Source organism: Aspergillus sclerotioniger, assembly GCF_003184525.1.
Source record: "Aspergillus sclerotioniger CBS 115572 chromosome Unknown BO94scaffold_8, whole genome shotgun sequence".
Lineage (NCBI taxonomy): Eukaryota > Fungi > Ascomycota > Eurotiomycetes > Eurotiales > Aspergillaceae > Aspergillus > Aspergillus sclerotioniger.
In genome coordinates, this window is record NW_020290998.1 from 634,996 (window position 1) to 648,373 (window position 13,378).

At 54.1% G+C, this 13,378-nt stretch overlaps 5 protein-coding genes across 5 annotated transcripts; 4 read left to right on the forward strand and 1 right to left on the reverse strand.

Moving 5' to 3' along the window:
- The first annotated feature begins 87 nt into the window (after positions 1–87).
- Positions 88–1,194, forward strand: BO94DRAFT_381380 (uncharacterized protein). Its single transcript, XM_025607266.1, has one exon. It carries the CDS (start codon positions 183–185, stop codon positions 825–827), a length of 645 nt encoding a protein of 214 aa, XP_025469567.1. The 5' UTR covers positions 88–182; the 3' UTR covers positions 828–1,194.
- A 249-nt stretch (positions 1,195–1,443) lies between these two features.
- Positions 1,444–2,865, forward strand: BO94DRAFT_555015 (Eisosome component PIL1/LSP1 family protein; the record flags this gene model as incomplete). The annotated part of the gene is made up of 3 exons (XM_025613762.1): positions 1,444–1,914; positions 1,976–2,261; positions 2,810–2,865. 3 exons carry the CDS (start codon positions 1,444–1,446, stop codon positions 2,863–2,865), a joined length of 813 nt encoding a protein of 270 aa, XP_025469568.1.
- Positions 2,866–3,148: 283 nt separating this feature from the next.
- Positions 3,149–4,614, forward strand: pre2 (proteasome core particle subunit beta 5). Its single transcript, XM_025611302.1, has 6 exons — positions 3,149–3,389; positions 3,540–3,647; positions 3,701–3,856; positions 3,931–3,979; positions 4,032–4,141; positions 4,198–4,614. The coding sequence occupies exons 1-6, from the start codon at positions 3,258–3,260 to the stop codon at positions 4,531–4,533; spliced, it is 891 nt and encodes a 296-aa protein (XP_025469569.1). The 5' UTR covers positions 3,149–3,257; the 3' UTR covers positions 4,534–4,614.
- On the reverse strand, positions 4,598–9,005 carry BO94DRAFT_533298 (DNA-directed RNA polymerase I core subunit RPA135; the record flags this gene model as incomplete). The annotated part of the gene is made up of 3 exons (XM_025611303.1): positions 8,292–9,005; positions 5,778–8,217; positions 4,598–5,709 (listed from the first exon to the last, which is right to left on the reverse strand). Coding segments are annotated over exons 1-3 (3,707 nt in total), but the record flags the coding sequence as incomplete, so codon positions are not given.
- A 1,237-nt stretch (positions 9,006–10,242) lies between these two features.
- BO94DRAFT_381511 (ADP-ribosylation factor-like protein) lies at positions 10,243–11,485 on the forward strand. Its single transcript, XM_025607267.1, has 6 exons — positions 10,243–10,413; positions 10,540–10,612; positions 10,684–10,703; positions 10,775–10,837; positions 10,899–10,970; positions 11,034–11,485. The coding sequence occupies exons 1-6, from the start codon at positions 10,364–10,366 to the stop codon at positions 11,305–11,307; spliced, it is 552 nt and encodes a 183-aa protein (XP_025469571.1). The 5' UTR covers positions 10,243–10,363; the 3' UTR covers positions 11,308–11,485.
- Positions 11,486–13,378: the final 1,893 nt, after the last annotated feature.

A 13,378-nucleotide genomic window follows, 5' to 3' on the forward strand; every position in this document is an offset into this window, starting at 1 on the left:
TCTTTAGTCGGGGGTAGAATTAGTTACTATCTATCTCTGTCCTCGTCCCCTAGCCAGCCAGCCATCTTATCCGAACCACTCGCTATACAATACAAGTACCTCACAAACATCTACACCCATAGTTCAACTATCTATCTCCCACCCCCTCCCTCAACTCAAATCCAAACTCAAAAGCAAAAACAATGTGCTTCACAAACCTCTCCGACTCCATAACCCTCACAAAAACCAAACCCGGAACCAGCTCCCACCCCCCCTCTCCCCGATGCCATTCACACTCCCGCTCCCGCTCCCCAAACCCCACCATCTCCATCCCTGAGAAATCCCTCCGTCGTCGAAGACGCAGCAGCAGCAGCAGTTGCAATTGCAGTTGCAGGAGCAGCTCCAGAGAAACAATCATCCGTCCTCCGCCACGAAGCTACCCGCCTCCTCCGCGACGATCATATACCACTGTCACGAGGACAAGGTATAGGACTATCGAGGAGACGTTCATTCCGCTGCCCGGGAGGGTGGTTAGGCCGCCGCCGGTGGTTATTGATTTGAGGGAGGTAAGAGGGAGGCAGAGGGTGAGGCCTGGGGTGGAGGTGGAGGAGATGGAGGGGGTGGAGGTTGAGTGTGTGAGGGTTTTGGAGCCTGAGCCGGAGGTTGATGTGGAGTGGGTTGTTAGGAGGGGACGGGGGAGGGAGAGGGAGAGAGAAAGGAAGAGGATATGGGGGAGGGAGAGGGAGAGGGAGAGGGGAAGGGGGTGTTGGGAAGAAGAGGTGGAAGAGGAAGAGGTAGAGGAAGAGGTGGATAGGAGGGTGAAGGTTGAGTATATTCGGGCTAGGTAGAGGATAGAGGTATCTAGGTAGGGCTGGGGTTGGGGTGGTGTTGTGAGGGCGTTGTTTATGCGTGCTTTGTGATTCATGCTTTGCTTCTTTCGTTGCTTGGACATTCTGTTGCTGTTGATGATATCCATGTCTGCATCATCTATCCGTATCTACAGATAAACTTCCTCCATCCACGGATCCTCCCCATAGCAGCATGCATAGAATGAGCCTGCAACCGGAACATGACCTCAACATCCGTCCTTCCGGCATGACGTCACTCTCTTTGTCCAGTCTGTTTAATTGAACATCGGGGACTCAATGTCATATCTCCATTACCCCACTGACGTTGATCATATATGACCCTATCGTGACTGGTCTGCTATAGCCGCTACTAGTTGATCATCAGATGGGCATTGACCATCCTTCCTGACTGGCTCTCATCAGAGGAAGGCGCAATCCTGTCCAAACTCATTAGCTCTTTGTATTGTACCTGCTCATCTTTGTCTCTTGTAAATTTGTTCTTCGGATATACTAGTTAGTTCACAATGATGTATGACACTCTGGTTTCTCATGAGACGCACTGCGCATAGCTGACCACGATAGGAACCGAAACATGTCAGTCCGAAGGAGAAACTCCATGCCCACTCGCACCCGGTTCAGCTTTTCCACACTGCGCGGCTTTCAGCAGCCCGAGCTGAGCAAGAAGCTCAATCAAGTCATCAAGAACGAGAATGCCGCCATCGGCGCCCACGAGAAGGCCAGCAAGGAGCGCCTGTCCATTGCTACACAGCTGTCGGACTGGGGCGAATGGACGGAAGACGATGCCGTCGCGGACATCACAGACAAGGTTGGCGTTTTGATGGCCGAAATAGGCGAGCAGGAAGACACATTCGCCCAGTACCTCGAGGAGTATCGCGTTGTTTTGAAGCAGATCCGCGACACCGAGAACTCCGTCCAGCCCTCACGGGACCATCGAGCCAAGATCGCGGACGAAATCCAAAAACTCAAATGGAAAGAACCGCACAGTCACAAGATCGACACCCTGGAACAGGAGCTGGTCAGGGCCGAAGCTCAGAGTCTAGTAGCCGAGGCCCAGTTAACCAACGTGGTATGTATTGTTTGTCTGCTGCCAGGGTGTTGCGCTACAAATGCTAAAGCTCTGAATCCAGACCAGGTCGAAGCTCAAGGAAGCCTTGGACATTCACACCGCCGCGGTCATTGAACGAAGTGAGAAACAGATCTTGCTTGCTCGCCATGCTCGCCGATTGTTGAATCATCTGGACGATACCCCCGTTGTCCCTGGTGACTCCCCTCGCGAGTACGATCACACGCCTGCCACGAGACAGATCCTCGAGGATGCCGAGAACGACCTCCGTTCTTGGGAGAGCACCACTGTGCCCATCCAGAGTTCTGCAGGAGAGCTTCCGAGCAGCGGACTTCTGCCAGCTGCCGCACGTAGAGCTACAAATGGTCGGAGGTCATATGCAGTCGAGACGTCTGCCTCGGACTCTGTGCGGGATGTCAACGGTTCTGCCGATGCGTCGTACATCAATGGAGCAGGCCGAGAGCGATACGCCAATGGCGCCGCGACGGAGCAATATGTCAATGGACATGGTGGAGAGCACTATGCTAACGGCACCACCGAAGAGCCGTACGTTAACGGTAGCGCTGCCGAGAAATACGTCGATGGATCCACCCAGGACGAGTATGGAAATGGCGCGGCACCAGAGCAATATAGCGAGCGTTCTCAGGAGCCGGTCGTCAGCAATGCCGCAGAGGAGCGATATGCCTATGGTGGCACGCAAGGGCCATCGGTACCCGGCATCTCTGAGGAACAAACCACTAGTGTTACTGCACAGGACCTATATTCTAGTGGGACGCCTCGAGAGCAACTTGCGGATGGTTCCGTCCCGGAAGAAGCTTTGGAAAAGGACGAGGAGGAAGTGCCACGAGCACCAGACCCCCGAAGCTCATATGCTGCTCGAGGCCCCGAAGCCCCGCAGGTGATCAGCCCGGTGCCGGTGCAGGCCCAGCCGATTGCGATTCCCATCTGAGCTGAGGTGCTCATTTCTGCCTTTTCTCGTTAGTTGTATCTGTAGTCCTAGTATGTACTGGATTGGTCTAGGCAAGTAGCCGTTCAGAGACTGAGAGAATCTGCACAAATCATGTTGGGATGAGTATTTTCATGCCATTCATTAGTTGGGTAGGAACGGTAGTGTAGTTGGTGTCGGTAGTGCAGGAGGTTATAGCAGCGATGCCCGGGTGGGATACACGTGACCCAGGCGGCCAGCGTGACGCGGACGCCGCTTGGAGCTCCAGCATCATCTCCAAGCTCCGAGCTGCACCCGCCATCCTCATCCTCCTCTCCCATCCTCGCTCGTCCGCTGCATCGCATCTTCCAGTCGACTCTGTTCCATACTCTCTCGATTTCACCGTTCACTCTTGCACATCATGGATAAATTGGTCGCCCAATACGCCCGCCCGCCGCATCAGAATGAGTTCTACTCGGAGCAAGAGCAGCGTGACCTTACAGAGAGCCTTCCCCCGATCTCTCTGAAGTTCAACCTGCCTCCTGTTGACAATGTGAGCCACATACCGACCGGAGCCGCATGTGTGGATATCAAGTCCTGTGAAGATTGCAGCTGCCGATGTTTGGAGCTGGACCGGACGGACCTCCTACATGCCTTTACACCAATCGCAAAATTAGTGGCTGACATCCTGCTTATCCGATAGTCCAGAGCCTTTCTCCGTGCTATGACTGATGACCACTCAAACCCCAGCTGTCCCATCAAACTTGCCCACGGAACGACGACACTGGCCTTCCGATTCCAGGGCGGAATTGTATGCCGTCATCACTACCTCCGCTCCGTCTCGCGCTAACATCCATCGCCTAGATCGTCGCTACAGATTCGAGAGCTACTGCTGGAAACTGGATTGCTAGTCAGACAGTCAAGAAGGTCATCCCCGTCTCACGGTTGAGCCGTGGGGATGACACGAAGTCTAATGAGCCGACACCCGGTCTCTTGGGCACCATGGCAGGAGGTGCAGCGGTACGTGCTACGTGTGGGAGCCGCACAGTATCAGATAACGTGGTTTGGACATCATAATTGACGACCTGTCGTAGGATTGCCAATACTGGTTGAGATATCTGAGCCAGCAATGCACACTTCACGGCAAGTCCAGTCGTCTCCAGCATTCCCAGGCCCCTCATTAACACCCCGACAGAGATCCGTCACAAGCGCCGTATCACCGTCGCCGCTGCCTCGAAGATCCTCGCCAACCTGACATACGCTTACAAGGGAATGGGTCTGAGCATGGGAACGATGTTAGCAGGAGTGCGTGAACCGCCCAGCAACCCATTGTATGGACTCTAACTGACTTCCAATGATAGATGACCCCTCAGGAAGGCCCCGCTCTCTACTACATCGACTCCGACGGTACCCGACTCCCCGGAAACCTGTTCTGTGTTGGATCCGGTCAGACATTCGCATACGGTGTCCTTGACGCCAACTACCGCTACGATTTGACCGAGCAGGAGGCCCTCGAGCTGGGTCGGAGGAGTATCCTTGCTGCCATGCACCGTGACGCCTACTCCGGTGGTTTCATCAACCTGTACCATGTCAAGGAAGAGGGATGGGTCCACCACGGCTTCGACGACATGAACCCGATATTCTGGAAGACGAAGCTGGAGAAGGGCGAGTTCTCGAACGTCACGTCGGAGCTGTAAGCGCCGCAGGGTGGCTTGTATGGTGGAAATGATACTCTTACTTTAGGTTCTTAAGATATTACATCTAGTATATGTTTCTCATGCTTTTGCCTAGTAGAGATCCATAACACAGAATAATGATAACCTGCTGGAAAGACAGTACGAGCCACACGCACAACATCCTGTAATGAACCTTTTAAATAATGAAAGTGAAAATAAATACATAATGCATACATACATACAAACACATACAAAAACATCATCTCCAAAAGAGCCAAAGCAGTGCTGAAATGCGCCCCGTTCTGGTATAACAAAAAGTTGCTTTTTATATCGTATCTTGATCACTCCGGATTCAATCAAACCACCAAATCCCTAGATAAGTGAGATGGCTCAAAAAGGGGAAGAGAAGATATGGGGGCTATCTATTCTAATTATCAACCCAGAATTTCATGCGAATACCCATAGCAGCCAGCTCGACGTCCAGGTAGCGAAGCACACCGGGGACAGCGACGATGGTGACGTTGTCACCGCCGACGTAGCGGTGACCGTCACCGTCTTCCCAGACGTCGGCGCGGGAGTCCTCGAAGATGGCTTCGCGGGCACAGCGACGACAGCGGACGATGCCGGGGGAGCCGCTGAGGGCGTTGGCGCCGGAGTGCTGGTTGGAGGCGGCTTTGGCGGCGGCGATGCGGGCCTTGCTGGAGCCGGAGGAGGGGACGGCGACCTGGGTGGAGAGGAAGGAGCCACAGTCGCGGCAGATCCAGGAACGGGTGGAGTCGGAGCAGTTCATCAGACGGTCCTGCAGGATGAAGGCGGCACCGTGGGCGATGAGGGAATCGCGCTCCATCTCTCCGACACGGATACCTCCTCCCTTGGCACGACCCTTGACGGGTTGGCCGGTCAGGGAGTTGACGGGACCGGTGGTACGGACTTGGAACTTGTCGTTGACCATGTGACGCAGACGTTGGTAGTGGACGACACCGATGAAGATGTCGGCGGCGAATTCCTTGCCGGTGATACCGCTGTAGAGGGGCTCGTTGCCGAAGTAGTTGTATCCGGCCTTGCGGAGTTGGTGGCCGAAGTAGTCGGCGGCCGTGTTTTCTTCGGAGAATTGGAAGGGGGTGCAGTCTTGCGGATGGCCGTGGAGAGCACCGGCCTTACCGGCCATGGACTCGATCATCTGGGCGATTGTCATACCTGGGTTGGGTTAGGTTAGTTGGGTGGGATGGTTAGGTTTAGAGGGGTTGGGGTTGTGGGGAGCTTACGAGAGGGGAAAGCGTGAGGGTTGATGATCAGATCAGGCTGGATACCACTCTCGGAGAATGGCATGTCGACTGCGGGCCAGAGCTGAGAGCAGACACCCTTCTGACCGTGACGAGACGAGAACTTGTCACCGATGATGGGCTTTCTGGGAATGCGGTACTTGACACTGAGGGTCTGGCAGGGTTCGACACCGGATTCGGCTCCCATGATGCGGATACTGTCGATGTATCCTTCTTCGGCGTCCTTGTACTTGACGAAGTGGGTGATGCCGTCAACGTTGACGTACGAGTCGGAAGCAGCGTCGTAGCGCACAGTGTGCCATGCGGCGACAAGACTGCCCTCCTTCACGCGAGCACCCAGGTGCGGAAGACCGTCTTCGTCCAGAGTAGCACGCCATTCAGCCCTAATCTCGCCTCCGGGAGCGAAACCGAAGAGCTTGGTGATCTCGCGTCTGGATTTGCCGCGGCGGGACTCATTGTCGTCGAGGGCGTGGATCTTGGTCTTGTAGATAGTACCGTAACCGAAGCCACGCTCGTGGGAGGATTTGTTGATAATCATAGCGTCGTCCATGTCGTAACCGGTGTACGACAGGATAGCCACGACGGCATTCGTACCGTTGGGGAAGTTGTCCAGACCATAGGCGTTGTAGAGAGGCGACCGCACAATGGGCGTTTGACCCGTCTGCAGTCGGTAAAGCTTGTTATCCGTACGGTATTGGATGGATGTACCGGGCGTACCCATGGTTTGCTTGCTCATCTGGCATTGGTACATGTTACGAGGAGACTGGTTCTGGTCGGAGAAAGGAGTCATGTTGGCGACGATAGAGAGGATGTTGGTAGGGGAGTACTCGATGTGGGTCGAAACCCCGGAGATGAGATCCTGCGGTAAGCATGCAATCTCCATGAAAGGCTGTTCGAAGGGGCCAACGTAGTCCAGCTTGTCGAGAGCCAGGTGCTTGACGGGTCGGTACATTCTCGCAGCCTGGGAGAACATGTAGATACCGGGGTATTGGCCACCGTTGGTGTTGGGGATGTACCCAATCTCCAGCTCGCGCGGGATCTTGTCAGAGCCCGCCACCTTCCAGCGTCGCAGGGTGTTGGCCACAGCAGCGGCCTGCTTGGGTGAGCAGTAGCCGATGATTCTACCATCGAGTTGGACAGTAACACTCTCTGCCACGGACACGGACGACTCAGAACGCACACCAAGCTGAATCAACGCCTTGGGGACGTGAGTCGTGTCCACGTCACTCGTCGCAATCAAACACTTGTGCGCAAGATGGTTAAGCAGACCACATGGCGCACCATCAGGAGTGTGCACGGGACAGAAGAAACCCCAACTCTCGGGTAGCAGCTTACGGACAGTCGTCGTCTTCAGCTGCGCGAAGAAACTACCTCTGTGAATCATGCGGAAGTGACTGATGAAACGGTAGAAGTTGATCTTTTCCGCCATGACAGTGTAACCGGACGGCTGCTGCAAATCGAGACCAGTAGGACTGACGAGGTTACCCGTGGACAGGAAATACTCCAGGGCACCTCCGAGGTTCTCGTTCGACCGTTTCACGACCTTGCTCAGGAAATCTCTCTCGAAAGCCGGATCGGTGAACTTGGCACCGCCGTTGCGGTTTGACCAATCCCTCAGAATCGGCTGGAAGGACCGGACCCATTCCTCGAGTCTTTCCTTCAGAATCATTCCGTAGAGGAATCCACCGAGCAAGATCTCTTGGTTGGAGACAGCATCCGGGTTGTCAGGGGCGCAGTCTCCAGCAACCAGAGCGTAGAGTTTCCGGATCATGAACAAGAGCATCTTGAACTTATCATAATCCTGGTTCTCAGTGACATTCTGGTTTCCAAGGTGGGGAAGGACGACCTTGCGGAGGAACTCCGTACCAGCGTCCTCGTTTGACATGTCCGCCGGAACACCGAGGACGGGCTTGAACTTCTCTCCAAGGTAGGCCCGGCAGGCTGCGCGACTGTGTGTGTTGTATGCCTTGTATACGCGCAACAGCAGCTCGACGCGGTCGGTCACGAATGTGTTCTTGATGCCCTCGGAAGAAGCGCTGCCAACAATTCCCTCGAAGATTTCGCGATCGTTTGTCTCCACCAGAGCCTTGAGGATCATCATCACCGGGACGAGATACTCGGCCTTGCGCCAAGAGAAACGGAAAGTCAAGTTGCCATCAGTGAGGTAGTGAAGAACGTTCGTCTGCGACGTTTGATCCGGCCGCACCGATCGTATCTGGACACCATATTTGGTGTAGGTGTGTCCACGGCGAACAAAGGAACCACGAACAATCGACATGGGGAAGTTTCTCTTTCCAACGACCAACATTCGAATGAGCTTTTCGTTTCCGTTGACAATGAAATAACCACCCAATTCCTCCGACTCTTCCTTGTGGTCGACGAGTTCGCTGGGCGTGGCCTTCTCCAGGTGGCATCGGTTGGTCTGGGAAGTCATGCGATGTTAGATGGTGTCCTGAACAGAATTTTGGATAGGACTTTATGCGCTATCGCACTCACCCTCAACATGATGGGGACCTGACCCAACTCTCTGACTGACTCCACCCAGTCTCCATTGTTGACCCGCCACTCGATCCTAGCACGGAGCTTTCCACGGTACGTCGCATGTCTCTCTCTGCATTCCGAAGGGTAGATATTGCGGTTCCGCGTGGTGAACTTGTTGGATGCAGGCAGGGCTGGCTTCTCGAGGAAAACTTCACTGACGCGGACATGGAGCTTATTCCGCCGGGGAGCCTTGCGGCCCTCCGCCTGTCGCGCCTTCTTCTGTTCAGGGGTCTCGGCTTCACCGTCGATAAATGTCTTGGTGCCGATATCCTTCAGTGCGGCCTCCAGCGTCTTGGGGCCGTCGAAGAGCGCATTGAAAGAATCAACGTGCGGCCGGATGGCAGCTGCCAAGGCCGGGTATGCGGTGTGGTCCTTGGGAGGGTTGCGGAAGAGCTTCTCACGTCTCAGGACGTCGTAGTCGACAGACCAATTCGTGTCGGTTGCCGCGGGGGCCATGATGAATTATGTGTGGTCTTCTTGTCCGGGAGGTCGAAAAAGAGGAGGAAAAAGTTCGATTGGACTTCCGAGGGCGTACAATCCGAAGCACCGGTGAGGAAGATGGGTGCTAGTGATCGGGACCGATGCTCATTCCCTGTTGACTGCAGGAATGCACGAGCGACGAGAGAAGATGGGGAGGGGATGCGACTCGCACAGAGACCCCGAGTGGTGCTGGCTGGAGAGCAACGAACCTCGTCGTCGCTCGACGGGGAAATTTTTCGAGGTGGACCCGGCGGACAGATATCATCACGTGCTGATAGTGTGTATCTTATGCCTGAGGCATGAGGCACGAAGATATGGCGACACGGACCACCATTACCTAATGGACCAATACGTCACGGGGTGAACGCACGGGACCGGAAAAAACCGCCTTAGGCAACAAGGCAAACCCGGCCAGGTGTCAGTAGTTCCCCGATCCAGTCATACAAATGAATATGATTCATTATTGATCCAGCCCGGTCGATAAAGCCGTCTCTTGGTACCATTGACATCAGGATTACTATTCTTAAACCATTTGTGGACTGCGCATTTACTTTTCCAGGGAGGAGGAGGATAGGATTTCCGCCAGATAAGGCGGGTCGACAGCGGACTCGTATCAATCCTCTGGCAGACGATTACCTGAGCTAAGCGGCGACTATTGGTCGCGATTGGCAAGCGCAGCACTTAATATCATCATTACAGGACTATCGGGAATTGCCTCCATTCCCGGTTTGTCGAAATTTGATGACTTCCTCGTGCAACTGAGCCACCGGTTCCCACCCAGCGAGCAGCTAACCGTGACTAGTTCGCGCTTTTAACCTTTAGTTAGGGACAAGACGTCGGTAGGTACGAGCGATTGACACGGCCGGGGCCATGGACATTGGACACCTACTAGGCTCGAGCCAGCCTTGAGTCCTGACACTGACACTAACACTGACACAGACTGACAGGGACCGGCAGGACTAGGCGCTGTCCCCTCCAGCGCGCGCGGCGCAGAGCGAACGGTCATGCGTGCCCATAGATCGGGGCAGCTTAGTTTCACCGCAAAGCAGAGGCATCAGAAGAAGAAATATTCGGGTTCCCATCGCTAGGGACCAGCCAACCCTGGGAAATTGCCGCCTTCTTCGCGCCCCTTCGACAACATCACCTCTCAGCCCGGCTGCCGGCGTGGAAACTTGCCTACGACGCCCGCCTCTTTTTCGACTCCCAGACCCCGACTGCCTACCTATATTTTCCCACCTCGCCTTTTCTTCGACTCTACACACCCACACGCATACACCCACATACACACACACCAGTCTCTGCATTTTCCTGCCCGGAAAGGAAAAGACTTTGCTCCCTTTCAGCAGCCCACCCACCCCCACTTAACCTTGCAAAATTCTTGTGCCAGGAAGTCGATATATTCGCCCACCCGTCGTCGATCGCCCACCAGCCGAGACAAGCAGCGCCCTTTCGACCTGCTTCCACCAAGTCGGCCCCCTACTTAAAGTGTCCCATCGCCCTCGTTGCTTTCGTCGTGCGGACGACACGGTGCCGACCTTCTGACCACCATGGCGGGTATCTTTCGAACGATCTATGACTGGCTCCTGAGGATGTTCTGGTAAGTGGGCCGGCGTCCCAATAAGTAATCGCTTTTTCTCCGGAAATGGTCCCCTCTTCGGGCCGTCCCCGCAGATAAGGAAAACATTCCATTTGCTAAGTGTCATTATATATTTCGCATCCGCAGGGCGACGGAGATGGATGTCACCATGATTGGCCTCCAAAATGCTGGAAAGTCCTCGCTGCTGCGCGTGCTGGCGGTATGTCACTTTCCATCTCCCCCGAGTGCGCCACAACCCTATCGACCATGATCGCTAATTTCATCACATAGGGGGGCGAGTTCACTGTAGAGTAAGTCCTCAAGGTGTAGAGCCTAGCTTGACTGCGTGGCGTTTTGTTCGTCTGGCTAAACCCCATCTCAGCTCAATTCCCACGATCGGCTTTAACACGAAACGGGTCCAAAAGGGCCATGTGACGCTCAAGTGGTGGGTGCCCCCGAGTTGGGCTTCGAGCCCTCTGTGTGCGACGTTACTAATCTCTATCCAGCTGGGACCTCGGTGGCCAGCCACGGTTTCGACCTATGTGGGAGCGATACTGTCGGGGAGTGAATGCGATCGTGTAAATATTCCTGGCCCTCTGACACGAGACTCGGTACACCGGCAGCGCTAACCACCAGGCCAGGTACATCGTGGATGCAGCGGATCGAGCCGCCTTACCAGTTGCCAAAGAGGAGTTGCACGATCTCATGAATAAAGAGACGCTCAACGGAATTCCGCTGCTGGTCCTCGGAAACAAGTCCGACCTCCAAGATAAGCTGTCGGTCGATGATCTAATCCACGCGATGGACCTGAAGACCATCACCCATCGCGAAGTGAGCTGCTATGGTATCAGCGCCAAAGAGGAAACCAACCTTGATGCTGTTCTGCATTGGTTAATTGCTCGGGCCAGCCGATGAAACGTTGGCGGCGGAAATCGCCCCAGGTGTGTGACGGGATGGACCATTGTCTCATCCTCGATGGATCAACTGTAGACTGCAAACAATGCGGCTTGCCGCCCAGATGTAATGATGTGAACGACGTGAACCAGGCACATTGAGCTTCAGCGTAACATTTTGTCCGATCTTCAGCAACTCGCCCCAATCATGGAGTCATTTGGTTGGTTATGTCAATGATGTCAGTTTGTCTTTGTGTAATTTATGTTTCCCAGGCGCTTTTTCATCATGGGAAATATGGCGCCTGAAGTGCGACTGCAATGAATGAAACCGCGAGTGCGGGATGCTGTGAATATTATCCAAGGAACTGCATGGTTAGTTCAGTGGCGGAAAATTGGTACGTGAATTTGAGAGTAATCCAGGCCCAGTAGACACATGATCAAGGGCCCGTCCAGTGTAGCATCAGACGGAGGACCAAGACCGGTAGCTGGAAGGAAAGAAGAGGGTACGGGCAATCTTATTTAAGAGCATCCCCATGGGAAAGCAGGATGGCCAACAGGGCCACACACAGACCAACTGATGCGTTGGCATTGCAGATGCGCAGACGGGAACTAATCAAGCCTTCCATGCCAATCCAGCAAATCCCACCCCGCCAACAACACCGGCGAAGATTTACGGCTTCTGGGATTAGTATCACCTTCTGGGCGATTATAGGTAGGTGACTGGCTGGCTAGTTGTCCTCGCTGCGAGTCGGTTGCATGTCCATTGGCGCTGGCCATCTTGGATACCGGGTGTGCTCCCATACTCGGTGTCGACTGAGGGACAACCGAGTGGCTTGGCCGAGGAAGTACACCGCGATCGACTCCCTGTTGGACGAGGTACTTTCAACTTGGCGCACGCGAAGAGCATAGCCCAAGTACCTATTCTTATCCGGAGTACTTCGTAGGACTAGCATTAACCTGCTTCCCCAGTCCGGCCCTTGTAACTTAACCTACAGTAGCCTCGAATCGGTGATCTGGATGACAGGCGAATCAACAAGTTATACCCCATCATCAACATGAAACATGAGCCATCTAGCCCGAATTAGTGCCGAAGAGTGGATTTATCCGTTCATCATGCTGCGATAAGCACTAAAGGCTGTAGTACTTCGCTTAGGTAGGTTGTTTTTCTTAACCATCAGGCTCGATGCTAGATTTTAGTGAGCATCTTGGCAGATTTATGCGTGAAATGCCAGGTTTTCTTTCATGCGCGTATATTATCCAGGGTACTGGAAGCGAGTACGAAAGTCCATGACACTGTTCCCTGCTCCATTTCTCCTCGTTACGTGATATTTGCAGAAGTAAGCTCCGGAAAAGGCAACCGGATCTACACCGGACTCCTCCGTAGTTCTGAATAGGATTTTTCCGGCCAGCCTGTATCTAGGCGAATCATTCATGGAAGGAATGAATTGAGACGGAGTCCAGGTCATATTGCATTTGCAGGTTGACAACGGGAGCGGTCAAGAGGCTATTTTGCTGTCTGTACGGAGTACCGCTACTCCGAGCCTGCCGTGAGGGTTTTTATCTACTCCGTACACAAGAAATAAACACGGAGGACCGAGGCTCTAGTAATACCTGCCGACCGTTCATAGTAGATAGCGCTGGCGGCGGTCCCAAAAATGGCCTTGCGCAGCGTCTAGGTTCTTGGTTGAGTTTCGGAAAACTTAGGAATTGACTGCCAAGGGTGGTTCCATCTCCAATGTTGAGGGAGGAAGACGAATGGAGTGGTGTTGGGTCCGGAGAAGAGGGACCGTGAATTGGAGGTTCGAACATCGAACAGGCACCCGAATTTTGGAGTGGCCGCGATGGGCAAAAGGATAAAGACTAAGATGGCGGCGAAGGGCGCTAGTGCCGGTCGTTGCAGTCACGGGCCCACCTGATGCGATCCAGTCTGCCGAGCCACCAAGGTTTGACTATAGTGGTTCTAGGTAGATTGCTGCTAGTAGATATCCTCTTAGTCTGTCAATCATGGAGGTCAGGCAGGAACACTATGAACGCTGTGCGTAGATCTATTAATGAATGATTCATGAACCGCCCCTACCGTCGGAACTCGGGTA